The sequence below is a fragment of the Natrix helvetica genome (assembly GCF_964273705.1).
Source record: "Natrix helvetica genome assembly, chromosome: 1".
Classification (NCBI taxonomy): Eukaryota; Metazoa; Chordata; class Lepidosauria; order Squamata; family Natricidae; genus Natrix; species Natrix helvetica.
In genome coordinates this window covers 318345245-318372502 of record NC_138548.1, presented here as the reverse complement: position 1 = coordinate 318372502, position 27258 = coordinate 318345245, and the positions used below count along the sequence as shown (strand labels likewise).

At 38.2% G+C, this 27258-nt stretch overlaps 1 protein-coding gene across 4 annotated transcripts; it reads left to right on the top strand.

Annotated features, from left to right (window-relative positions):
- Positions 1–5565: 5565 nt before the first annotated feature.
- On the top strand, positions 5566–27258 carry IRAK2 (interleukin 1 receptor associated kinase 2). Of its 4 annotated transcripts, none has more exons than XM_081955069.1 (13): positions 5566–6030; positions 8497–8676; positions 9722–9886; positions 11494–11603; positions 15600–15767; positions 16886–16932; positions 20038–20152; positions 21604–21713; positions 22755–22950; positions 23332–23394; positions 24167–24367; positions 24530–24983; positions 26091–27258. In XM_081955069.1, the coding sequence occupies exons 1-13, from the start codon at positions 5832–5834 to the stop codon at positions 26201–26203; spliced, it is 2121 nt and encodes a 706-aa protein (XP_081811195.1). In that variant the 5' UTR covers positions 5566–5831; the 3' UTR covers positions 26204–27258. The 4 variants fall into 4 exon arrangements, with proteins under 4 accessions (XP_081811195.1, XP_081811194.1, XP_081811193.1 ...); XM_081955068.1 differs by having other exon boundaries at positions 15597–15767; XM_081955067.1 differs by having other exon boundaries at positions 15573–15767.

The following is a 27258-nucleotide window of genomic DNA, read 5'->3' as shown; positions in this document are numbered from 1 at the left end:
TCTGTTTTTTCTTTTCTCTCCTTCCCCTTCAGTTTGTATAAATATGTAAAATATAGACTATGTTAATGCACACTAAGCCATTGTTTATAAAATTCATTATCTGGATACGTATCAAATGGTAAGCCACAAACAGACAAGTCATGTTTTGTCTTTCCAGGTTATATGAAGTCAAGCATATTGTTACTTTGGCTAGTTTCCTGCTAGATTCTTAAGCAATGCAAGAAAGCAATTGTAAGAAACAATGCCCCCACACTAGGAAGCACAGTGAGCTAATTGGCAGTATTTTCCCTTTAATGCCTACAGGTGTCTCAGGGCAATGCTTACTTTTCTTGACAAAGTACATTTCTTAGCAGTGTTTGGCTAGAGATCTGATATACAATAGCATTTCTCTATTTTTAAAATGGGATTAGCTTCTGCTTTTTAAACTCCTTTTGAAGCAATGCAGATGAATAGATCCAGATATCACAACGGTTACTCTAAGTAGCACTACTTACATGAAACAAATAACTTTTTAGATATATATTTAATTGGTAATGCTTTACAATAAGGATGGGCAATATGTGATGAAGCTGAAGTGACCACATTTTGCTTTGATGTCCGGCTCCTGTCTTCGTTTACAAGAGTGGCTCCAAAAGCTCTCTCAGAGTTCACTGTTATCATCTAAAAGATCTCTTAAATGTGGAGCTATTTATCAAAAACACTTGGTTTTAGGTGGCAACTTTAAGACTTGTGGACTTCAACTCTCAGAATTCCTCAGCCACTCATGAAGTCCTCAGGTCTTGGCCAAGGTTGGACACCCCTGCGTTTAGGCCCTGCATGTATCAGATACCAAAGTTACACTGTTATGTCAGAGGTATACAGGATTTTTGGGGAGTTGGGGGGGCAGTGCACAACTTTGGAACTTTGAGACCATGTTATGGGCATCTTCCTAAAACGCTCATGACCAACATGGCCACCAGTAAACTAAACCACCCAATTAATAGAAGCCAAAAGAAAATCTATTCCTTCTCATGCTCCCTAATCGCTTTCTCTCCACTTTGTGATTAAAGGAGTGCTGAAAAGAAAAAACAAGGGGAGCAGGGAGTCTTATGTACTGACAGGCACAGGGGTACATTGGCACCCATCCTTTGTAATGACATTATATCCAGAGGCATGCATCTAAAATAATCACACTGACTTTTCACCTAGGACAACGATGGCGAATCTTTTTTGGCTCATGTGCCATAAGTGGGGGGAGCGCAGGGGGGTCATGTGCAGGCATGCTGCACCCATAATGCAATGCCCCCCCCAGTGCGCATGTGCGCACTACAGGTGCAACCCACCATTTTTGCATGCTTTTTTCGCCCTCCCCAGGCTCCAGAGGCTTTATAGGAGCCTTGGGAGGGCGAAAACAGCCTCCTCCGCCCCCCCCCCCGGAAGCCCTCCAGAGGCTTCAGGAGGCTTCCCTGAAGCCTTGGGAGCAGTCAAAACGACCCTCCGAGCAAACAGGAAGTCTGTTCCCGAACTTCCGGTTTGCCTTTAGGGCTGGTTTTTTGCGCTCTGGAGGCTTCAGGGAAGCTCATGAGGGCTTCCGGGGGGGGTGGGGGAGGCTCTTTTCACCCTCCCCAGGCTCCTATAAAGCCTCTGGAGCCTGGGGAGGGTGAAAAATGGCTTTAAAAAAGGGTGAACTCAGCTGGCCAGTGCGCACATGCACGCTGGCCAGTTGACGGGGGAACGCCTCGCGTGCCCTGACAAATGGCTACGCGTGCCACCTGTGGCACGCGTGCCATAGGTTCGCCATCACTGACCTAGGACATACATGGATTGGAACTAATTTTATTGATTTTAAGTATGAAAATGAAAGGCAGAAGCAATGTATAGAGTTTTATCAATTGTTTTAAAGTTTTAAAATGTTTAATGTTATTAATAATTTGTAATCTAGTTACACAAATGAGAACAAGATTATATTATATTCCAATGGACATATTTTTTTTGTTTTTTATGTACTTGCTTGTTTTACCATTGCTCCTACAAATGAGCTTTGGACACTGCACTTGAGAAATTGTTACAATAATAAACTTTTTCCTAGAGTTTGTTACACATTCTTGCTGCTTGGGTGAGATGGAGGGGAGGACGTAATAGATATTCTGCTATATTAGTGAATAACATCAAAAAAGGAACAACTCAGCTGGCAGATAAATTTCCTAAGGCTGTGTTCTGACTCAACTCCCCAAACACAACAAATCCTCTGTAGTCGAAGCAATGATTTCTTTATTAGGAGCATCAGCAGAACCTGCAAAACGTTTCTCTTTCACCTCGCATTAACAAGTCCATCCTGCAGGGGAGATGAATAGTTGTCTGCTACATCTATTCATCTCTGTCCCCTGCCTTTTATCCCCAGAGCTAGGGTGGGGCTTCGCTAGCAGCGGTGGCTCTTCCTTCCCAAGGATCGACCCACGGATTTCCACTGCTCTCCTCTCCTCTACCTTCTGTGCATCCACGCATCAGGCACTGGACCCAGCTGTTCCTCCTCTTCTTCATCAGCCACATCCAGACCTGGGGGCTGTTGACTCTCCAGTTGAGGGCTGACGGATGGCCCAGGCTCCGCCTCTGTCTCTTTCTCTCTGCCAACTCCATTCCCTCTGACCCTGACTCCCATGTCTCCTCATCTATTCGGCTGCTGGAAGGGTCGGCGGCTGACCGGCCCCACAGGCTGTTCCCTCCCTGGATGGCTCTCTGCAGTTGGTATAAAAGGTATGATGGATTCTTTATTTTCCACAGAAAATAAAGTACTATTTTACATGTTCTATGTCCCAGGGTGCCTGCAGAAATCAGGATCTTAGGAATCCCAGGATTTCCACCCAATCTTCTTGTTGGGTTTCAAAACATTTTGGATTATCAGTTCAGGCTCTCCTATCTCCTTGTGACTTAATAATTGAGAACAATTGTGGGGTGTGTAGTCTAATACTTCTTGCAAATGTTGCTCAAGCAAGAACACTTAACTGATTCCTGTTGGCCTACCTCCTCTATTGCCAAGCATTTAAAATAAAATATGTACAGTTGAAGTTCTAAGCCATAAAGTGGTGACCATCAGTCACCATTGGCTTTCAAAAAGAACTTCGTTTTCAAGAATTTCTTGAAAGCCAGAACATTTTTTGCAGTGCAGTATGGCAAATGCAAGATGGATGCTATTCTGTAAAAACTTGTTGGAGGGACTGTCCAAAAGGAACTTTTGGAATTCGTCAACAGACCATTGCTTGTATTTTTAGGGTGAAGTGGGCATGGAGATGTGTTTTGTGTCCTCCTACGAGGCAAAAATACCACCAGATGTTCTGATTACCATTACAATGAAACAAATACCATGGGTTCCTATAATACCAGCCAAGAAGCAAAGGCTGCCGGCAATTCCTGGGGCTGAAAAATATTTTTTTAAATGTACAGCTGGAAGAATTTGCAATCTAGGGGATTGGCTGCTAATATCGTACCTACTGAGTTCTTCTCTTTAAGAGTGCTGGCACTTCACCTGTCACTGTCAACCATCCATAGCTTTTAGGATAAACAACTGTTGGCTTCTCATTGTGCTCCTCCAACAGCTTGCAGAACACAATCTTCAGGTTCCTGAACTTGTCCTGGTCCTGGTTATGCAGCCCAGGAAAGGTCTACTCTGTAGCTTCCATGCTACCTCAGGTAGCTGAGGTAAGGCAGGTACTGTTGATCAACATCTCTACCATCTTCAATGCTTAGACCAGGCTTAGCACAACTTCCACCTTATCTTGATTCACCTGAACAAGGGCAGCCATGCTTGCTTGGATGTGAGCATAATGAGAGACTATGGGCATAAAGTCATTCCATGTCAGAGATCAAGGCTCACTGTAGCTCATTTACCAGAGAATGGCATCCCTGCAACCAGAGGCACAGCAACACCCAACAGCAAGAAAATATATTTAGACTATCCAGGAAGAATTTTTTTTCTGCCCCCCAAAAACCACTGTTCCCACTCCTGCACACTGCAATTTCACCTGACTGCTGAATTTTGTAGCTGGATTTCTTACTGCTATCACAGGGGAGGTCATTGTCAGTAATCCCGCCATTTTAAAAAAAATTGGCAGAATACCAAGAGTCACCAAGCAACGACCTAATGAGCAATGATACATCCAGAGTTACTTGTTGAAATGGGCAGTTATAGAAATCAAATAAAATTGTGAATAGTAATTGGTGACTGTTTTTATGGGCAGGAGAAAAATATTTATGGGCAGGAGCCATGAAAATCACCAGTTGCTGCCTAGAGAATGCTAAAAGAGGCAGTAGTCTTGAATGGGAGAACAAAAGGCCTAGTTCAATTCCAGATCAAAGTAAGGACACTGCATAAGGGCAGCAGAATTTAGGTAAAGGTAAAGGTTCCCCTCACACATATGTGCTAGTTTCTCCCAACTCTACAGGGTGGCTCTCATCTCCGTTTCAAAGCCGAAGAGCCAGTGCTGTCCAAAGACATCTCTGTGGTCATGTGGCCAGCATGACTAAATGCCAAAGGCGCACGGAACATGTTACCTTCCCACCAAGGTGGTCCCTATTTTTCTATTTGCATTTTTACATGCTTTCAAACTGCTAGATTGGCAGAAGCTGTGACAAGTAACACGGTGCTAGGGATTTGAACAGCTGAATTGCTGACCTTTCTGATCGACAAGCTCAGTGTCTTAGCCACTGAGCCACTGCGTCCTTCGCAGCAGAATTTAGGTTGACACAATTTCCTCTTGGAGGAAGGAACAGCTCTTGTTCCCCCTTTTTTTTGTCCACCACTAGAGTTAAAATCTTACATCTGAAAAGTTTTGGCCTACCACAGACGGAATAGAGTGGTGCAATATCCTTGTTGTGAACATAGCAGGGCTACATAAATTTCCATAGGTAGTTGTCAACCATCAATGTTTAAACTTAACCCTAATCCATGGAGGGGAAAGGAAGCATGACACACAATAAGCAGATGTGGTTGATTGATGTGCAAAACTCACTGAGGCCAAAAAGATATAAGAGCCAAAACCTCATTAAAATACCTGTTGGTGAGCTCTAAATCTGTCTTGTAAGTTGGCTGTGGCCTAGCTAGAGGCTCTCACTTTCTCACACCTCTATTTGTAGAACTCATCCTTACTTTGTTTCTCTATTATCCAAGTGGCATGTAAGTGATGTTCAAGGCAGGGAGAATTTTATTTAGAAATGTTAGGCGCCGGCTTTTTTCCTGGGGTCAAAAATAGCCTTTTGCTCGGATCTACTTAAAAAAAATATATTGTACGGTCCTTTCCTGTAAGCGAAGCATCCGTCTCCCGTCCCCACAAAATTCTGGCCGCCCGAAAGTGTTTACCCCTGCCCGCCGCGCTGCCTCCTTTCCTTTCGGGGCCTCGCTCCTTTCCCCCCAGAAGTGACCTAGAAACGGGGCGATCGAGGCTTTCCTTGACGTTTTGAAATGCCCCACTTTGCTAAAAGTCAAAGGCTCTTATGATCCGGCAAGATCGCGGGAAAACCGACGCCGCAATCGCAGAGACAGAGCAAAAAACCCCGCGTTGCGTCACGTGTAGAAACTGACGTCAGGAAGGGTGGAAACCGGGGAGCTCGGGGTGGAGCCGAGCCCGTTCAGGCAGCGGGTCTGAAAGCCGAGGTCCGCGCGGTGAGCTGAGGCGAAGCCGCACCTCGTCCTAGACGCAACTCTCGGGGTGCGGCAAGTTAGGGGAAGTGGGCTCGACTTTCTTAACCTGCCGCCCTGAAGGGAAGGAGAGCCCGGCGCTGTTGCGGGGCCTCTCTCTCCAGGAAAAGAATTCACCTTCTCTTTCTCATTTAGACATCGGGACGGGCAGCTCCTGTGAATGGCTAAAGGTAAAGAGACGGGAATTCCCAAGCCTGTGACGCAAGTGGAGAGCGAAATGGCTCAGCCGCCGCCGCCGTCCTGTTCTTTGGAAGGATCCAAACCCCCGTCTCCTTACCTCCACAACTTGCCTTCCTGGGTGCTGGAGGACTTTTGCCAGAAGATGGACTGCCTCAACGAGTACGACTGGATGCGCTTTGGTGAGAAAACCGAGTGGGTGGGAGAGAAGGGAGAGGATGTTGCTGTTTGGGTCTTCTGCTTCGGCAGCTGTACAGAACGAAGGTGAATGCATAGAATTAGAATTCTTTATTGGCCAAGTGTACTTGGACAAACAAGGAATTTGGCTTCCGTGCATAAGCTCTCAGTGTACATAAAAGCTATAAGTGATAAATCATGATCATAGTCATCATAAAAATACATTCAACCCTAAATCATAAGACACAACACTTAGCGGTAGTCATAAGATACTAAATAATCAATCAACATAAATAATACTAGTAAACTAAATAAAACAATATAAATCGTAACGATACAAGTAACAAGTCATAGTCATAAATAGAAAAAGGAGATAGGTACCATAATAGGAAATAGGATAATAATAATAGTAATACAGTAATACACTTAGTAAATAATTTGATAGGGTTGTGGGAATTAGTTGTTTAGCAAAGTGATGTCATGGAGGGGGACTGTTCTTGTGTCTAGTTGTTCTGATGAATACACAAAACACACACACACACACACACACACACTTTAAAACCTCACAAAAGTATGTTATACTATATTGTATATTTTTGCTCTAATGAACTGAAATGTTAGATCTTGCAAATTCTGGCAGTGCACCTACCCACTCACCCCCAATGCCAGAAAGAATTTAAACATGATAGAATCTCTTAAAGTTTTAGAAATCTACTAAAATAAATGTCCCTGGGCATTTCTCAAGAAGATGTGGCATCTATGTGAAAGTTTGGAATCATTTTGGAGCTGCATTTCTTATTTCTGCTTCTGTTCTGTTTTGGCTTCTGTTCTGTTTTGTAATAAAAGAACTAGCTCTTTTTTTAAATGGAGATGATGATGATGAAAATTAATCTCATCTGTCAATGGAAGTGCCTTAACAGTAAAATGATTTATGATTCCTTTAAGAGGCTTTGGTAGTTTTAACAAAAGACATTTCCTGTAAAAGTTATTCACTTATTGTGATCTGTCCTTATTGCTTAATCTTTCTGATAAAATGCTTTTTGTTAGAGCTGTACCTTTTCTTCGTTATCTTGAAATAAAAAAGAGCTTAGTGAAAATGTGATCTTTATGTCTCCATCTGTATGTTCTGGCTATGAGGGTCCTCAGAGAATCTTTGGGTGTAAATTGTTCTTTTGATTTTCCCACATTTTTTTTTAATTAACAGAGGTATTTCAAGAAATACGTCATACAGTAGATAGGAAAGCCTGTGTTATCATTGGCTTTTTAATTCACAAGAGATTATGAGTCAAGATGTATGAATTGCTGGATTGTATTCCTGAAGAATGAGGGATTAATAGTCTACTGTGGAGTGATTTCCCATCAATGAGGAGGGGGGCAGCTCTTCTGTGTATGGTGTTGCCTTGTGCAGGGGAAAGATACCTCTTAAAGATACCTCTACCCCCACACTTATGCATGTTGAAATGAAAGCAGAAAAAAATGAGGAAACATAGAAAATACTTCCCAAACTTTTGACAAAGCTGTTGTGATCATAAAATGCCATTATTAAAAAAAATGAATGCAGTGCTGCACTTGAGGTCCACCCATGAAACAACTTTTCTCTCTTCCAAGTTCTAGGGCATCAGCAATTTATAGCTTTTTCATGGAACAGTAAAATAGGCTGTTATATGGGCAATGAAGCGACTTGCAGAGAACTTTGGCCAAATACTGTTTCCTTATAGTTGCCAGTCATCTGCTAAAAACACAAGGAACCTATAACCATTCTGTTACACAATATTTAGAATAATGTTAGTCAGAAGTAGGATAATTTATACATTTCCAAAATATATAATCCTCCAGTTCCCACCAATTTTAGCCAGCATTATCAGAATTCAGGGAAGATGGATATTCAAGTCCTGCAAAATCTGAAGAGCTGCATGATTCTTTTCTAGATACCCACAGCATTAGCTGGCAACTGTCCTCTTGCATGGCTTAAGGTAATATTATTCTGTTTTGTGTTGTATCTTTTGAATTGTTAAGGTGCAGATCTGTGTCATCATGAAGACAACATTGGTAATTGAATAAGCTAAAAATAAATTCAGATACCTAAGCTATGCTATATGAAACTTTTCAATCTAAGGAGCATCACTAAATCCAAAGTAGATCTTAGGTCTTGAGAACTTAAAACATTATCACAATCAAAACTATTCTTTGTGATCATAGTATTGAGGAACTTGATCCATGTCAGATGCTGTTAAACTACAAATCTCAGATTTCCTCATGATCTGCCATCCTGGTTTAATTGAGATTTGTAGTACAGCAACATCTGAAGAGGTTCCCCACTCACCATTCAATAATATAAAACTCTGGATTAAATTCTGAGGTAAAACCATGAGAATTTTCATATCTTTCAGATTCAACAAGTTCAATCGGATGGTAAATACGTGTGAAAAGAAAGTGGCCTGTTAATCAAAATTGTCTGGTTTTGCTTTCAGCATCTCATGTGATAACTGACCAGACTGAGCTGAGAAAAATCAAATGCATGGAAAAAGCAGGAATTAGTATAACAAGAGAACTGATGTGGTGGTGGGGAGTGCGGCTCGCGACGGTCCAACAATTGTTTGAACTTCTGCAGGAATTGGAGTTTTATAGAGCAGCACAAGTGATTTCAGATTGTAAGTACCATCTGTCTTTTCTTGAGCTAGGTAAGTGAAAATATGCAAAGAGCAGAAAAATCGTAAGAAGTACAAAGCTAAATAAGGACATCAGATGATGTTTATACTAGTTTATACTAACATATTTCTGGTTGTTTCTGCCTCATCCATATACCTTTCATACCTTGCCTTTTGTTCTTTAACCTTCTCATTTCTCCACTGCATTACAGACTGGCAGATTCCAGTGGTATGAAATTTCATTCTACTGCATTGTTTTCAATAAAAGGCTGAACAGGAATGTTGAAGAAAAGATGGGAATTTCCTGAAATATAATAGCATCTGCAGCATTTTGGAATGTTTCCCTTACGTCACTGAATTCCTATTATTTGCTTCAGAGAATTCAGATTTTTATCTCAATGCAGCTTATACTCATTGTAGAAGATGGGTGTTCATTTGCACCCAATGCCCCACCCAGAAAAAAATGAGATACACGTAGTCCTCAACTTATGACCACAATTGATTTTGTTAAGTGAGTTTTGCCCCACTTTACTACAACTTTTTTGCTACATTTGTTAAGTGAATCACAGCACTTGTTAAGCTAGTAATATGGTTGTTAAGTGAATCTGGTTTCCCCATTGACTTTGCTTGTCAGAAAGTTGCAAAAGGGGATCACATGACTCCAGGATATTGCAACCATCATAAATGTGAATCACTTGTCAAGCATCTGAATGTAAATCACATGACCATGCTGCAACGGTCATAAGTGTGAAAATGGTCATAAGTCACTTTTTTCAGTGCCGTTGTATCTTGAACGAACTGTTGTAAGTCAAGGACTACCTGTATAACTGAAAAATTTAAAAGTTTATTATAGAGAAGGAATAGAAATCTACATATCTACATATTGTTATAGATTGTTCTTCATCAAGGCCTATCTGTACAAGTGTAAATTCAAGTATTTTGAGCAGAAAACCCATCTGAATTGAATTTACAGGTCTCGATAGCCTACTGCTCTGGCTCTACATGTGTACAATTAGGAATTCTCTACCAATGTATTTTATATTTACAGGGAAGTCACCAAATCATGATTCTGCCAGGACTCTTTTGAAGTCCCCTAAACAGGAGAAGGACTTGCCACATCAAAATGGGAAGGAAAATAAAGAGAAAATAGGAAATGGGATGGAAGTATCACCATCATTGCCATACTTGACACAGATGCATAGAAGACAGAATGGTATGGTACAAAAAGCATTTAGATTTTCTTAAATCCTTAAGTTTTGTTTAGTTAACGAAGGGAAGAAGCTGTCAGCCACTGTTGATTGTGTATATGCAACATCTTATTTCTTAAATGTGCTATCAAATGCGATTCATTCAAAACAAATTAAACTCTTTTCCACACTAGAGGTTGATAGTTGTCGGGCTTATCTTGCATAACCATCATCACACAAATTCATCTGTTTCCTAGGGTGTAGAAGAGTGATTAGACTCATGCATCACATCACCCTGTGACTAATTCCACATAATTTGTTGAACTATTCATAATGACCTGGCTTATGCATCATACTAAGCAATAAGTCACACTTAGGGCAATTTTCCTCATATTGGTATATGCTAAATGTTGTGTCTCGTGAATCCAAGGGATTCAGACCCAGGCTTGGCTGTCTGCCACAACTAAATTACACATTTAAAGCCACCCCCTGGCTGGGAGCCTAGAAAGTTCTCTTCACAAACACAAGATAACACTTACAGAAGGTTTTTGCAATGGCTTGAATATGGACTGTTGTTTCCTGCAAAGATCCCCCTCCCTTCGCTCCACTTATAAACTCTTTGGGAGGGGCCACACCCTTAACCAGCTGTGCCTACTTCCTTCTATGACGTCTTCTCCACAGCTGTTCCTATCTCCTATCAATTCGGCATCTACGTACATTAGGAACAACCTCCCTCTGTTTCTCCTCACTGCTCCTCACTGACTCAGATTCCACCTGGTGGCCAACAGGCTTCTTTAGTTCCTGCTCTGAATCCAAACACCCTCCAGAGTCTTCCTCATCCTCCAGAGCAGTCCCATAATGGTTTGAGCTGTCAGAGTCCACCAACAACTCAGTCGGCCACTGCTGGACCACAACAGCTAAATATATTGGATTTCAATTTCCATAAATTCTAGCCTGACATGCTGTCTTTGGATGTATTTATTTATTTAATTTGTTTGCTGCCGATCTTGCCATAAGATAAGGTGGCTTCCAACATTAAGTGGATAATTGAAATTTGAACACCAGACATCTGAAAAGCTCCAGGATGAGTGGATCTGCTTTCTAGCACAAAGAAGTAAAGTCACCATTGAGTTGAATTCAATCTCTGAGGACTATGTAAAGAGATCCACATAGTTTTCTTTACAATAGTCTAAAAATGATTTTGCTATTTCTGTCTTCCAGGATGTTTCATCAAGTTCACAGTGTCGTATATGGGCCAGAATTACTTAGTAGCCTCCTGTCTAAATAGTAACTAGATGTAGTCTTGCATAGCTTTGTCAAGATCAGCCACAATTGACTAGCGTCTGCAATTCAATTTTAAAATGCTAGAACATGGGTGTCTAACTCACGGCATCATGTTGTCATCACACGATGTAGCGCGACTTTCCCCACCTTCACTAAACCCGGGGTGGGCATGGCAGTGCGTGAGCATCATCTGCCCGTGGACCATGAATTTGACACCCCTGTGCTAGAAGATTTTTGACTGTTTTAATTTTTACTGAGTACAAATATTTGAAATGAAACAAATCTTCCTCACCTCTGACTCCAAAACTGCAGAAGTAGCCTCTAATGTATTTTATTTTATTACTTTCAGATCCTTTTTTAAAAGTAGATTCAGACATGCCTCCTTTATCTCTACCGCCAACTTCCATGGACCTTCCACATTCTTTACATTCAGATTTCTCAGATTTCTCAAATGGAAAGGTAAAGAGCAGGAAAACTTACATTATTTTAATTTTTTTTCTATGGGTCATATTTATTGCATTTAACTAAAATACTCTGCAGTCAGTAAAATATATTACTTAAGCATATTGATAGTAAAATATATTATACTAATAAGATATTAATTTTTTTAAACAATTTTTATTTGTTTTTTAACAAGGACAAACAAACATAAAAATAAAAAAACCCATCTTCCATTACAAATTGTAGAAAGTGTGTCAGTTGGTTACAGTATTTCCATGCATCTCTTCCATAGTCACCACCTGCTTTTCATATCAAATCGCATATTTTAAATTCACCTATATTCATGTATATCACAATTATTATATCTCAACCTTAATTTGACTATAATTGTTTTTACATCCTTTTATATATAATATTCAAAATCTAGAATAAAATTATATGATAACATTCCATTAAATCATCCTAAAATCATCCAATCACAATACATGTTTATAACATATTCTAGATAAAGCTTTTAAACCTCCTCTCATAATCTCCATGTGTTTACATAAAATTTCATATTATCAAACTAATATATCTATATGTATTGTTATCATTATTAATCATTATTTAACTATTGCTATTGTTGCTTCATTTTATACATCCTACTAGTAAACTAAATTTAGCTTAATTTTTATTATATATTTTCATTGCATCAACCTGTATCACTCCAGCAATAGTACGGTCTTATATCTCTTGCCATTTGTAACATTAATGTTCTAGTTACTTTCTTAATAAATCTTGTATAAACCTCCCTTGGCAACATGATGTTCCTTTCGTATCTCACAAAAGCTTGAAACCCAACATCTGCTCTTTCCATCAGCTTATTTTTGGTTATCACTAGTGCTTCTATCAAGATTTCTCTCCTTATCTCCATCAATTTTTCTCTCTTTTCTTCTTCTGTGCTTTGAAGTCCAGGGTAGAGTTCCAATCCATCCATCTCCCCTTTCCATATTCCGCTCTTGCCATTACCAACCACCCTCACTTTGTTGTCAGTATCCACAGTTTTCTTATCTCTTTGCTGATTTTTTTCTTCCATCTTTTGAACTCTGTCTCCACTTTCTTCATTTGGTAAACATCCTCAGTTTCTCCATCAGATTTTTCTGTTTTGTATTCTATATTCTCCAATCTCTTTTCAATTCTCTCTGTCACAATTAATAGATTTTGAATTTCAAACATAATCATTTGCAATGTTACAGTTTCTTTTTCCTGCTCAGCCATTCTTTCAATTTTGCAGACACTGCCACTATAGGGTTCAAGGCTATTTTAATAAACTTCAAACAGGTTCCTTTATTATCTTTCAAGTCAAAATGTTGTCTTCCCTCCAATAGCTAGTGATAGAACTTCCAAAAGGCACCTGTATAAACAACTTGCACTCTTCCTACTATTACTATCAGTAAACAAACTGAAAGAACTTTGAATCTCAAGTGATCAAAGAGAAAGAAAAAAAACAATGTATCCAGCCTCCAGCCTCTAAGTGGCAGTGTAACTGCTTTTCCTCCTGTTGTTACAACCCTCTTTATAATCCTTCTTATTTTCTTCTTTATATTCCAAGTTTAAGAAAGAGGGGAAAAAAAACCTTAAATGGAGATCAAAAACAATCCAATCAATCAAATCAAGCATTATAAAAAAAAAGGAGAATTTTAATCCATAGGTATAAGCAAAAGTGAAAAAAGAAGAAGAAATAATTAATCCATTCAGTTTAAAAAATAGGGAGCCCCTGCAAAAGTTCCATTCGTGAAAAAAAAAATTAGAAACTGGATAACACACTAAGTTCAATGCAGATCAATCTCGCCACCTACAGTCTTCTGTCTTCAATCTTAACTTAATTTTTTTTCTTGGGTAGTCTCTTCCTCTAATTATAAAATTTCCTCACCGATTCGACACACTTTCTCTTTCCGCTTTCTTCCCATTCCGGAGCTGTCCCAGCTTTAGCAGCTTCATTAGCTGTGTTTCTGTCGCCAGAAAAAAAAAGGCTATTTCCTGGATCTTTCAGGGACTTTGCGGTATCCCTGAGATCAGCAGGAGGTGCCCTTCTCAATCACCATCTCTGCGGGATGGTTTAAGTCCAAATGGACCGTACAGCGGCAGAAATTCGACTGCGATCTCAGAACACCAAGATCGTACTTCGTGCTGTTGCGACGTCAGCTCTCTTCCAATAAGATATTAATTTGAAATATACAGTAAGGGTTTTAAAAACTCTATTATCGGTATTATCAGCTATATTTTTAATCAGTAAAAATAATTCTATGCATAGTTAGCAACTATCCTGTTAAATCTTTTGTTCAAATAAGAGAAATGTTTCATTAGAGATGACTTGTTTGAGAAGGTTATTATGCAAGAGGCAAAGTAAAGCATAATAGTTAAGATATTGGCGTTTAAGGCAGCTGTCAAAACAAAATCCTGGATTCCAGCTTTTTTCAAAAGAAGCTAAGCAACAATATAACACCCCTTCCAAAAACTTGCAGTTCAGCTAAATTATCCTTTATTTGAGGCAGTAAATCCTATAAACATCTTGGATTTGAATCTGGTATTAAAATGCAATTAATAAATTAAATACTTATATATTTGACACTTGTAAACTAAACTAAGCCAATTGCCCAGTCTAATATTATGAAAAACTATCCATATATTCAAGTTTGAATATATTTACCCCATTCCAGGAAGTAGCATCCAAATATGCTGCATTCTGACGATATACAACTTTAGAGTTATGAAACAATGCATATTAGTATTGTTCGCCCCGAGTCCCTTTGCGGAGAGGGGGCGACTGATAAATCAAATAAAAAATAAATAAAAAATAAATATAATAAATAAATAAATAAATAAATAAATAAATAAATAAATAAATAAATAAATAAATAAATAAATAAATAAATAAATAAATAAATAAATAAATAAATAATAAATAAATAAATAGTACCTGGCAGTTAAAATAGAAAAAAGACCAAAGAAGGTAGTAAAAAAAATATAAATAAGAAAGTATTATATTAGTTTTTAGTAATATTTCATGTCATATCTTCAAACTTCTAAGATTTTATATCACAAAAAAACACCACCCAACTTTCAAAATAAGGTGGCAACAAAGCTGAGCATACCCAGTCAAAATAAACATTAAGCTTCTGCAGTGGTTAAAATGGCCATGAAACCTGCTCCCGCAAACCACCTGGAAGGCATTGCAAATGTAGAGGATTATAATGAAGAACCTATTCTATTGCTTCCCTAGCATAATTGATATCACTAATCAAATCAAATTGAAATGTACACTTTTAGGTAGGCAATTCTAGTGGTAACCAGAATTACCATATTTTTGGAGTATAAGACGCACCGGAGTATAAGACACACCAAGGTTTTGAAGAGGCAAATAAAAAAAAAGTTTTTGCACTCTGCACTCTGCAAACCTCCCCAAAACAACCCATTTTTCGCAAAAACAGGCCTGTTTTATTTTCAAAAGAAGGCATGAATAGCCTCTAGGGAGCTTGCAGAGTGCTCCTGCGGGGGTGGGGGTGGGGCAAAAACAAGCAAAAAACAGCCCGTTTTTCACAAAAACAGGCCCATTTTTCATTTTTTAAAAAAGGGCATGGATAGCCTTTAGGAAGCTTATAGAGTGCTCCTGGGGGCTAGGGGGTAAAATTGAGCAAAGAACGGTCTGTTTTCTGCTCATTTCTGCCCTCCCCAGCCCCCAGGAGCTCTCCAAAAGCTTCCTAGAGGCTGTGCACGGCCATTTTGGTGAGGGGGCGGAGTTTCAGGAGGCAAAAAATGCTGTATTCAGTGTATAAGATGCACCCAGATTTTCAGCCTCTTTTTTGATGGAAAAAGGTACGTCTTATATTCCGAAAAATACGGTAGGTATAGTTATTTTGGAATGACACCGTGTGATGTGGCTTGAAAGTAATTTTTCTGATGTTTACCAAAATATCAGTCATATCTTTTCTCTTAAATGTATAGCTCTATAGTTCTTCCATTCCTCAGGAGAAAGCTTCTCCTAATCGTGACACTGCAAGCCTTTTGTGGATGCCGAGAGAAGTGGAAATTGCCACCAGTGGCTTCAGTGAAAAAAACCGAATTAGTGAAGGCGTCTTTGCTACTATTTACAGAGGTCAGAGAGATAATGCTCACTATGTTGTTAAAAAACTAAAAGAGGTAGGTGTCTGTTTTCATTTATCTCATGAATTGAACAAAATTAGAAAGCCATGTGCAAAGCTGGTTAACTTTAGAGGGAGGTCTCTATATAGCTATATTGGATTCCTGGCACTGCCATTCCCATCCCTAGCACTGTTTTTTTGAAAGAAGACTCTTGGCGGTTATCTCCACTACTTTAGTGGAGAAGAGCCGAGGTGTCACAGTGGTTAGAGTACAGTACTGCAGGCTACTTCAGCTGACTGATAGCTGCAGTTCTGCAGTTCGAATCTCACTGGCTCAAGGTTGACTGAGCCTTCCATCCTCCCGAGGTGGGTAAAATGAGGACCCAGATTGTAAGGGGCAACAGGCTGACTCTGTAAACTGCTTAGAGAGGGCTGTAAAAGCACTATGAAGCGGTATATAAGTGCTATTGCTATTTAGAAATGGTCTGCAATAATTTCAAAGGGCATCTTTTGTTTATAAGTCCTGAACCCAGACTGGCTTATCAGAGCCAAATCGAGCAAGAGAGGACAAATTCAAAAATCCAGATCCTTCAGTATTGTTAGGAGATGAGATACATAGGCTTGGATTATTATAATGGGGTTAATTTTATTGAGTTAAAACCAAATAACATTAAATGTTGAACCTATTTATTTTGATGAGAGAAAGATGGGAAAGTCTTGTCACTTTCGAATCATCTTTTCTACAAAGCTATATAAATTACTTATACAAATGTAATACAATATAAATACAGATTTCAATTAACCTCCCAGTTAAATCAGTAAATCAGCCTGGTTTAAAATAGTAGAATTAAAAACACAGAAGCAAAAAATGACTTCACTTTTAAAATTGTATTGTTGAAAATCCAGATATAATAATACAATGTGATTTCATTCTATACCAATATATATAGTGTTAGTGAAATGCAATGTATGAGCATGTTGGCAGAGAACTCTTGGGTCTTGAATTACTGATGAAATTGGTTGTAGCAAAGTAAACATACTAGCCTCTCCTCCAATTCCGATTGTCACTTTGAGTTTAATAGATTCAAACAAGTTATAGAAAATGGCTAGTATATACTAATATGTGTAAGTATGAACTTACTGTTCAGAAAAAGAATAGAATTCTCTTTATTCCAGAATGAGGCCCAAGTATTTTTCCGTACAGAAGTGCAAATCTGCTTTCGGTAAGTAGCTAGACAACATTTTAGTGGGGAAAAGCAGCAGATGACAATGTTAGTTTACCTTGTGAGCCAGACTTGTTCAGGATAGCGAGATGGATGGTATAAAAATTTAATAAATAAATAAAACAAACAGATATACATTTCAAAGGTCAGTTATAAATCCATTTCTTCAGCACCATGACAACTTTGAACAGTTGCTGAATAAATGGGTGTTATGTGAGGATTGTATGTGTGTGTCTTTTAGTCTGTCAATGTTTTTATATTTTATTTTTGCTATTTTGGCTTTAATAAGAAAATTGTTCTCTTTGAGAAACATTTGAGCTCGGGTGGGCATTGTAACAATGTCATTCATTTTTTTCTTTTCTAGTTCAGTCTAGTAAAATAAACCTTTTATCTTCAAAAAGTATTACTAACTTAGGATTTGCGTCAGAGAGTCCCAGAATATGAGTGGCTCTCATTATAAATGACCTCAAAAAATGATTTTAGACACAGAGAGATAAACACATACGCCTGCATAAGCTGTAATGCCAATGTTTCCTTAGTTACATTTTACCTTTTTCCAGAGTCAAGCTCAACCACCAGGAATTTCTTGATCCTAAATTCAAGCTCTTGAAATTTTCTGGTTCCTGTGACTAAGCCTGTTAAGTATTTATATTGCATAATAATAATTATTCTGCAATTTACCAGGGGAAATTGCCTGGAATCCTTGTGAAATGCAGCTGGGGTACTGGAAAGGGAAAATAGATCTCCCTTTCATTAACTGGCTACGTAGGAGTAGAAAATTGCTAGAAACAATACAATTTCTTGTTTATGTAACGGGCAGTAAATAAGTTAATATAAGTAGCAAAGCAATGAAAAAAAAACAAAAGAAATAAGAAATGATTTTTCTTTCTTAAAGCTACAGTAACAAAATATAGTCAATAAAAGATATAAATAATTTCCACAACAGAAGCACTTCCTGATGAAAATTACTTCACCCTGAAGAATCAGAAAGTGAATGTTTAATCCAGGGAGATTTCTTAATTTAGTTATGGATTTGTAATGGAATGTCTTAACAGACTCTGATAACATGTAGGAGGGAACAAAGACTGTTACAGAAGAAAGGAGAGCTATTATAGAAGAGATTTTTGAGTCTAGGAAGTGGGGGAACACAAGAGACTCAGGCTAATTCTGCTTTAAACCATCTTAAGGTTTAAGTTGATCTGGAGAAGTACTGTGGCAGGCTGGCTAGATTCTGTTACAACATTTAACTTTTTATTTCTATTGTTTAAATTAGAGGTATGGGCAAAGCTGAGTAAAAAAAATCAAGATGGCGGCCTTCACTGCAATTTAAGCCATGCTTTTTGTTTATATGTATAACATGTACATGAGAGAAGGGACAGGATCAGGCTATCATCTTGACTCGGGTTTAGTGATAAGGATAACTGATAACTGATAAGGAACAGAGCCCGTGGCTTAGTGGCTAAAACTCCTGCCTAAGATATATACAGCCCGGGTTCAAATCCCAGTAAGGGTATGGCTAGCTGATGAGAGCTAATTAGCTCGAAATAGATCTATACTAATCTCCCTTTATTTATTTATCAGTACAAATATAACACAAATATAAAAAGACAACATTAAAAATAAAAATATGGTTTTCTGCTTGCATGGTCTTCTGTGATAAGCCGAAGGACAGAAAGAGGGAGTAGTGACCTTCCTCCCATATTTAGTCATACCACGGGTTGTAACACAAATACATACCTATTTCCCTGGCTCAACTGATAAGGAACAGAGCCCGTGGCTTAGTGGCTAAAACTCCTGCCTAAGATATATACAGCCCGGGTTCAAATCCCAGTAAGGGTATGGCTAGCTGATGAGAGCTAATTAGCTCGAAATAGATCTATACTAGTCTCCCTTTATTTATTTATCAGTACAAATATAACACAAATATAAAAAGGCAACATTAAAAATAAAAATATGGGTTTCTGCCTGGATGGTTTTCTGTGATGAGCCGAAAGGACAGAAAGAGGGAGGGGTGAGCTCCCTCCCATATTTGGTCATACCAGGGGTTGTAACACAGACACATGCTTATTTCCCTGGCTCAGCTGATAAAGGAGGAGAAGCCTGTGGCATGGTGGCTAAGACTCTTGCCTGGTGTATAGTACAGCCCGGGTTCGAATCCCAGTGGGGGTATGGCTAGCTGATGAGAGCTAAATAGCTCGAAATGGATCTATACTAGTCTCCCTTTATTGCATTGCTACTCTTTATAGACCTATACTCCTTTTGTAAGCACAACAAACCCTCTGTAGTTGAAGCAATGATCCCTGTATTAGGAGTGCCAGCAGTCCTGGCAAAAAGTTTCTCCCTCACTGTAGGCTAACAAGTCTGTCCAACAGGGAGATGAATAGTTGTCTGCTGCATCTATTCATCTCCGACCCCTGCCTTTTATCTCCAGAGCTAGGATGGGGCTTCGCTAGCAGCTGTGGCTCTTCCTTCCCAAGGATTGGCCAATGGATTTCCACTGCTCTCCTCTCTTCTGCCTTCTCCACATCAGGTGCTAAACCCAGATGTTCCTCCTCTTCCTCACCAGCCACCTCCAGACCTGGGGGTTGTTGACTCTCCATTTGAGGGCTTACGGCTGGCCCAAGCTCCGTCTCTGTCTCTCTCTCTCTGCCAGCTCCATTCCCTATCCCCCCTTGGTACCCTCAAGTTGCCTTGATGCTGACCCTGACTCCCATGCCTTCTCCTCATGTGATTCGCCTGCTGGAGGGGCTGGCGGCCAACAAACCACAACAATAGGGTTTGATCTCTTTTTTGTTTCAATTTTCTATTCTTTTTCTATCAAAATCATTGCTTATTTTTTGCCTTTTATGCCTGTTTGCTTCTAGATAGGCTTTGTAGCTCTTCTCCTCTTTTGACCCTCAGCTCCATCTGAAGGAAAGGGCTGGAGGAACCTTTCCCTCAAACAAGGTCTTGTGAGATTTTGGATTTGCGTGTTTTATGTTTCTTAGATCTTGTTGTATTGTGTATGTTACAATGTTTGAATTCTTGGAAAATGTCCTATGGGATTGTGATGGGATATATAATTGCAATAAGTGGGTAAATGCAATTTCTTCCAATGCCTTTTAGATGTTGCCATCCTAATATTCTACAGTTGTTGGGTTTCTGTGTAGAAAGTGGGCTTCACTCCTTGATTTATCTCTACATGGAAAATGGATCGTTACTGGACAGGCTACAGTGTCAGGTAAGCAACAGCATGCATTTTTGCGTACCACACCTATTAAAAGGAAGCTCTTCTGTCAGCTCAACAAGCATGAAAGGGATTATGGGAATTACATTCCAACAAACAACATTTCGAAGACATGAGATTGCTCATTGAAGTTCATGTGAGGTTGCAGAGATGGGGGGAAAAGATGCCTTGCCTGTATAACTAGCAGGAAGGCAAAGGGCTAATGAGGAATCAGCCATTCCCAAGTACAGAAGCATCAATTTGACTCTTGTCTAGCCTCGAGAATTTGCTTCCCTAAACCTTTCAAAAAGATCTAGGTTGCAGTGATAACCCAGTGGATACTGTAGGATTGAAAATCTGGTTGTGTTTAGGCAGTAGGCTGTGCTTGATCATTTATTTTATTTTATTTATTTATGATGAAATTTATTTGCTAGTCATCTTGTTTCAAAGCAACTCTGGGCAGCATTCAAAATTTAAAAAAAAACATTAAAATAATCAAATATAAATATAGCCAATAAAATCACAATACAAGCAGAATAAAATTATTGACACACAATGGAGAAGGAGGCAGCCCAATTTACAGGGAATGGGGAGGTGGGTTTAGCTCTTACTTAATCAACCAGCTGAAGTTTGAAACAGTTGACCATATGAATCTGTTAAGTATTGCTCTTTGGCTTACTTAGTTATCGGAATTCAGAATGACTGTTAATAACAGGTGGTCCTTGCTTAACAACCACTCTTTCAGTGACTGAACTTAAAATGGTACCTATGACTGGTCCCCAAATGTTTGGCTATTGCAATGACCCCACAGCCAAGTGATTACTTTTTCTGACCTTCAATACCAGCTTCTGTTGCAGTATGTTTAGCTGCTGCTATGCAGCAGGGGTGCCAAACCCAAGGCCTGTGGGCCAAATCCAGCCCACGGGGTGCTTAGATCTGGCCTGTGGGACTTCCCTGGAAACAGCAAAGGACAGCAACATGCAGCCCTCCTCCATTCTGTTTTTGGCTGTGATGGCCTCCTGCAGCTCTCTGCCAGTGAAAATGGAGCTCAATTTTCACTGGCAGAAGACTGCAGGACATCGAATTGGCCCCAACCCTGATGCGGTCCTTAATGAATTCAAGTTTGACACTCCTACCATACAGTTAGGATTTTTTGGGGAGGGGGCTCCTAGGAGCACAACATATTCCATATTCTGTAATTCTATTTTGGAAGGAAGTATAGGTGCTTTTCCAGAGCTTGGTGTCCCCCAAATAGACTGAACTACAGTTTCTATCTCCAATCCTCATGGAGATGATGGTAATTGCATTCCAATACAGTATCAGGTTCAAGAGGCTGAAATATGTGGCAGTAGAGCAGTACGTGAAAACTATTCCCAATGTGTTACTCATTTTGTGTAATAAGAGTGTATTGTCATTCATTGCAAAACATTCATGTTTTTAAAGAGCCATTGTTCTTTCTGTTGCAGGATAGTTCTGAAGCATTAACATGGGAGAAACGCACCAGAATATCTTTGGGATTAATTAAAGCCATTCAGCATTTACATCAGTTTGGAATTATTCATGGAAATATAAAAAGGTGGGGATGTGCATTTAAAATAGCATTTACTTTTTTATGCATCCTATAATATATTACTTAATGAACTACTTAAACTTCTATCTGATTAAAAATGTTGTGTTTTCATAAGAAAGGAATATAGCTAAACAACATCAGCTCAGTGCTGGATCCTCCTTAGCAACTTTGTCTTCAATAAATTTTAAGTAAAACAGGATGTAACTGACTCATAAAGTACTTCCTCCTACATAGATGAACCCTCACACATGCACACACATAGACACAGACACACACAGAACTGGCTTGGCTTTCATGACTAAAAAAGGGGAAAGAAAAACACACCCTCTGTACTTTAAGGCAAACTTAAATTTAGGAGTAATCCAATGTGTCAGACAAATCCTCAAGAGTCGCGAAATTAGTTAATTAAAAAATGTACTGTAATCATTTCTTACCTGCTGAATCTACAGTGCACATCTGCAGCTGCCCCCTCAGCTGATTTTGGCTTTCTTTCCCTTGTCATAAGTAGGGCAGAACAACTAGAAGAGAGTACTTGAAGGGAAAAATTAGAATGCACCCTCTGTTCTTTTATTCATTTATTCTGCCTAATACATTGCCTAATTATTTTATCGCCAGATGTACTGTATAGCGTTGCCTTCAGGGAGAGGGGAAACATACAAGTTTCATAAATTTAAAAAAATATGAATACTTATTTTCTTTAAAAAGTCACTTGTTTTCCGAATTAAGAAATTGTCATGTAAATAAAATATTGTTGGCTGATAATATTGGCATAATTTATATTTTACAGTACCTTCTTCACGTTATACTTTATTAGAATTCAAATGCATGTACAGTATTAATGTCATAAATTAACTGCTTTCTTATAGCTTTAAAACCAGGTTTTGGTCTCACATTTGTTTAACTGATGTTTATCAGTTAATAATGGTGTTTTCATAATAATGGTGTTTATCAGTTAATAATGCTGTTTAGGGTTAATTTCTAATTCACATTCAAAGATCAATGTTGTGATTAATCTTTTATTTGTATTTTTATCTCCTATACAAACAGTTCCAATGTTTTGCTGGATGCAAACTTTGTACCACAACTTGGACATTCTGGTCTTAGACTGCATCCTGTGGAAAAGAAATCGGAATATACTGTGATAAAAACCAAGGTCTTGAAAGCTTCACTAGCTTATTTCCCAGAAGATTTTGTCAGGCATGGGCAGCTAACTGAAAAAGTGGATATATTTGCTTGTGGAATTGTAAGTTTTTGTTCTTCATGAATAATCTTACATAATTCTAATGCCAAGAATTGGACATGTTTTCCTTTATTTAAGCATGATAACTTACTTCCAGTGCATATATTAGTAAAATGTCAAGATGTTATTTCATAAAATTATGCTTGGAGATTGAAAATTTATGAATAAGCTCATTTTTCCATGCCAGAGCATATTGGTAAGCACCGTTTGTGCTATGTTGTGTCTTGGTGTCTTAAGGGGAAAAAAAGGTTTTGAATTATAAGACTAGGGAAGGCTTCTGCCTAAGACTGAAGAGAGAAGCTGCCCATCAGCATAGGCAATATTGATCTCTATAGGCTTGGTTTTATATATATATGTAAAATCTGATTGTAATCATTTTTCTAGGTTTTAGCAGAAATACTGACTGGCATGAAAGCAGTAGATGAAACAAGAAATCCTGTTTTTCTGGTATGTAAAAATTTTATTTTGGAAGATTTAAATGTTTGAAGAAAGACCCTGAGAGTGAGCAGTCCTCAGACTGGAGAATGTAGTTTTTGAATCATTGTTATTTTATGCAGTTCACTTGTTCCACGTCTACATGAGAAGGTGCATGAGGTTCCTTCCTGTTCCCTTCCCATAATTCATGTCAAGAATTGGACATGTTTTCCTTTATTTAAGCATGATAACTTACTTCCAGTGCATATATTAGTAAAATGTCAAGATGTTATTTCATAAAAGTATGCTTGGAGATTGAAAATGTATGAATAAGCTCATTTTTCGATGCCAGAGCACATTGGTAAACACCATTTGTGCTAGGTTGTGTCTTGGTGTCTATGTTGTGTCTTGGTGTCGCCCCCAAATAAGCAGATGTTGCTGGGAGAATGAGAAAAAAATAGGATTGCAAGAGTAGCTGAGCACCTGTCCTAGAATGTTCAAAAATTACCATAGCAGCAGCCTGGCAATATTGAAGCAGCCACAGCTTCCCAAAATTCCATTCCTCAAGAGTCATGGATTTGGGGCACATTCTATAATTTAGCTCCTTTGAGGTACCTTTGCTCAAAAATTGTTGCCCTATGATACACCATTTTGCCCTGTTAAAATTTGAGGAACTATTTAGTAATATGTAGGAAACAGAATTATTACTTTCAACTTCATTATGTAAGTGAACAAAAACCAGAAGAATTCTTTAAAGGACAGAGAAATAACATCATCCGTGTTCTTCCAACTTTTTCTTTAACAGAAAGATGCCTTCCTTGAAGAACTCAGAATGGCAAAAGAATTGTCTTGTCCTAAGGAGAAAAACTTTGAAAATCTTGCTGCCATACAAATATGTCACAAATATCAAGATAAGCAAACTGTTTGTTTGAGAGAAACAGTTTCTTTATGCTTGGCCACTTCTGTCTGCATTTGCCTGCGGAAAAAAAATGCAAACACAACAGAGGTAAATATAATCAGCTTGTTAGTGGAGATGCTATATAGTGCCTTTATTTTCTTTATTTTCTTGGATTTAAGAGTAAGTAAACTCTTAAGTAAAAATAGGGAAATTGTTTTATTTCAGTGAGGAAAATAGAAACAATCTACTTAACAGTCTTGTCAAAAACAGGTGAATGAAATGATAGAAATTGCAGATCGTGAAACAAGATCTCAGGACATGTCAGAAAGCAGAAATCTTGGACTCTTCACCAATATTCCAGAAGAAACCAATGATGAACCAGCTAGTCCCTTCAATGTTGATTTCCATGGTCATAACCACGGGAGCTCTGCCAATTCTGGATCTCTCAACTGTGCCACTACATTACCACCTTGCATAAAAGTTTTGCCTCCTGAAACATACTCTGAGCCGATTTGGCGGGAACCTTGTGAGTCAGATGAATCCTGTAACTTTTCATGGGACGCTGTAGAACAAGCTTCCTGCTGTGCATCCACCGAGCACAGTCTGGAGCCAGAAAATCTTTCTTTCACTCAACCTGTGATGTTCACAGCAAAAAATACAGACTCGGACGGGAAAACAAATCAACAGCAGAGAAAAAATGATGGCGCTGCTTCTTCCCCACAAGGTAAAAGGTAATATTTAAATATTTTCCTGAGACTGGTAGAAATTAATAATGTCAAAGATTCTGTGGAAAGTTTGACATAGCATCACAGAAATAACAATGTCATACAACAGTTACTCCTCAGGGCCAAGTGAGGAGAGATTGAAACAATGCCTGAAGTCAGCAGTAAATCAGAAAGGGTAAATAAGGTGAAGTAAATTAAATTACAGTACTGTTTTCTGGGAAAATATTCACTCCAATATATATTTATTCTTGTGCTGATTGGATAGCACTCGTATTTAAAAACCTACATGGTGCTGGAATCTCATATGCCAGATATAGTGAATAATGTATTTTACCAATTTGGCTAGTTTGTCAGCTGCATGCTTGTTTGTCAGATGATGCTTGCACTGGTGACCTCTAGATTAAATTTTGGAAATGGTTGGAAATACTGGAGTATGCCTGATAGAGTTTTGATTAGAGCTGTCTGTACAGAACATACACTGCTAATTCTATAACTGTTTAGCTAATTGGTTGGTTTCCAGGTCCATTCATTGGGATTATATTCTCTCTTTATAAATTGAGAGATTTTGACTCATTTTCTCTCTACACTAGTAACCCTACAGGTCAGGTTGAATTAAGAGAAAGGGACTGGGGTAAAGTCACTCAAGTCAATTTCCATAGCTGAAAGTAACTTAACTTAGGTCTCACCAGTCCTAATTTTGATTTTACTATTCTAAGTAGTATGACTCCCAAATGCTCAGGATTTGCACCTACATAGACCATAAGTTTTCTGTGGAGTCTTTGATCTGGTGGTTTGTTTCTCTGGTGATACTCAAGCACCAGAATTCTTCACAAAGGGGGTTCCCTTTGCTTTTTTCAGGATTTGGCTTTCAAAAGCAAAGCAGAAGTCTTGGACTGCTTTTTTATGACAATTTTTGGATTCTTTTAACTGTTATGTTTGCATTTTTAAAATCTTTTTCTTTACATGGTATTTAGCTTTCTGATGAATTGTTAATTTGTTTTAGATGTTGTGTTGAAATGTATTCCATAAAAGTTCTCAGTGAAATGGAGACAAAACTTGTATATTCATTATTTTGATCAGTGATATTACTTTCTCTTTTATTTCAGCTTTAATGAAAGAAATAAAAATAAATGATAAAAAGAAGCAGCTAATGGAAAAAATAACATTATATGATGAAAATAAGATAAACAGTTATGACCTCTTTGAATCTTCAATATAAATATATTTCTATCAGTTATGACTTCAGAAGATGGAGCATTTCTTCACCAGCAAAATGCATTTCTTAAAGTACTGTTATATACAAGAAAGCTATACTGATGTTACATAATGAAAAAGCTTTATTTTTCAAATCCATTTATATATGGATTTCTCTTATTTTCCTGTTCTGGTTGAAATTATTTTGTTGAATCCAGAAATAAACTGAAGCTTATTTTGCAAAAATAAGCAAAAAAAGATATAAAAGAGCAGCATTCTTCAGTTGCAATTGATTACTAGTTGTTGTATTCTCTGAAAACAAATGTTTTTTCCTTATTTTGTACATGGTATTGAATTAGATAATCACTAGGTCTCCCTACAATTTGCCTATAATTTGTAAGATAATGACTCAAAACCTGGGGTATATATATGTATGCATATTTTTTGCTCCTTAAGGACTTACTGCTTTAAGAAAAACATTACAAGGAGATTGCACTAAAGCAGGGGCTTTTCTATGCCCCACACCCCTAGAACGTTTCTGAAATATTCTCACACCTTTTACAAAAGTAAATAATTATATGCATATAATTATGCATATTATATGCATATAATTATGCATATAATTTTGAAATGTCTAAACCCAAGTTTTTGAACCCCTTAGAATATCGTCTTGCACCCCTGGTTGGAAACTCCTGCACTAAAGGGTATTAAGTGAAGAAACATGTTTTTTTTCTGGTATGTGGATGATTCAGTCAGCTTAGAAAATTCTCCTGCTGTTGAAATACTTCCCAAAGTCAAGATAGATCATTTTTTCCCCTTCCATGTAGATTCACTTGTGGGCATAGATGGCCTTCAAAAAGTCCCTGACAAAAATTTATTCAAACTATACAAATGGTATATCAAAAACAAACAGCAAAGATAATGGTAAATGGACAACTGACAGACTCTATTGAAATAAAGAGAGGTACGAGACAAGGCTATCCACTATCACCGTTACTTTTTGTCTTAACATTAGAAGTTTTAAACAAAAATATTAGAGAAGAAGAAGAAATAAAAGGAATGAAAATTAAAAAAGAAGAA

What these genes read in the sequence shown, in the direction of transcription:
- IRAK2 (XM_081955067.1), top strand. Translation starts at nt 5,832, where the DNA reads ATGGCTAAAGGTAAAGAGACGGGAATTCCCAAGCCTGTGACGCAAGTG. An exon ending in GAAGTGCAAATCTGCTTTCG is followed by an intron (nt 16,933 to 20,037) that starts GTAAGTAGCTAG and finishes AATGCCTTTTAG; the next exon opens with ATGTTGCCATCCTAATATTC. An exon ending in AAAATGCAAACACAACAGAG is followed by an intron (nt 24,368 to 24,529) that starts GTAAATATAATC and finishes TGTCAAAAACAG; the next exon opens with GTGAATGAAATGATAGAAAT.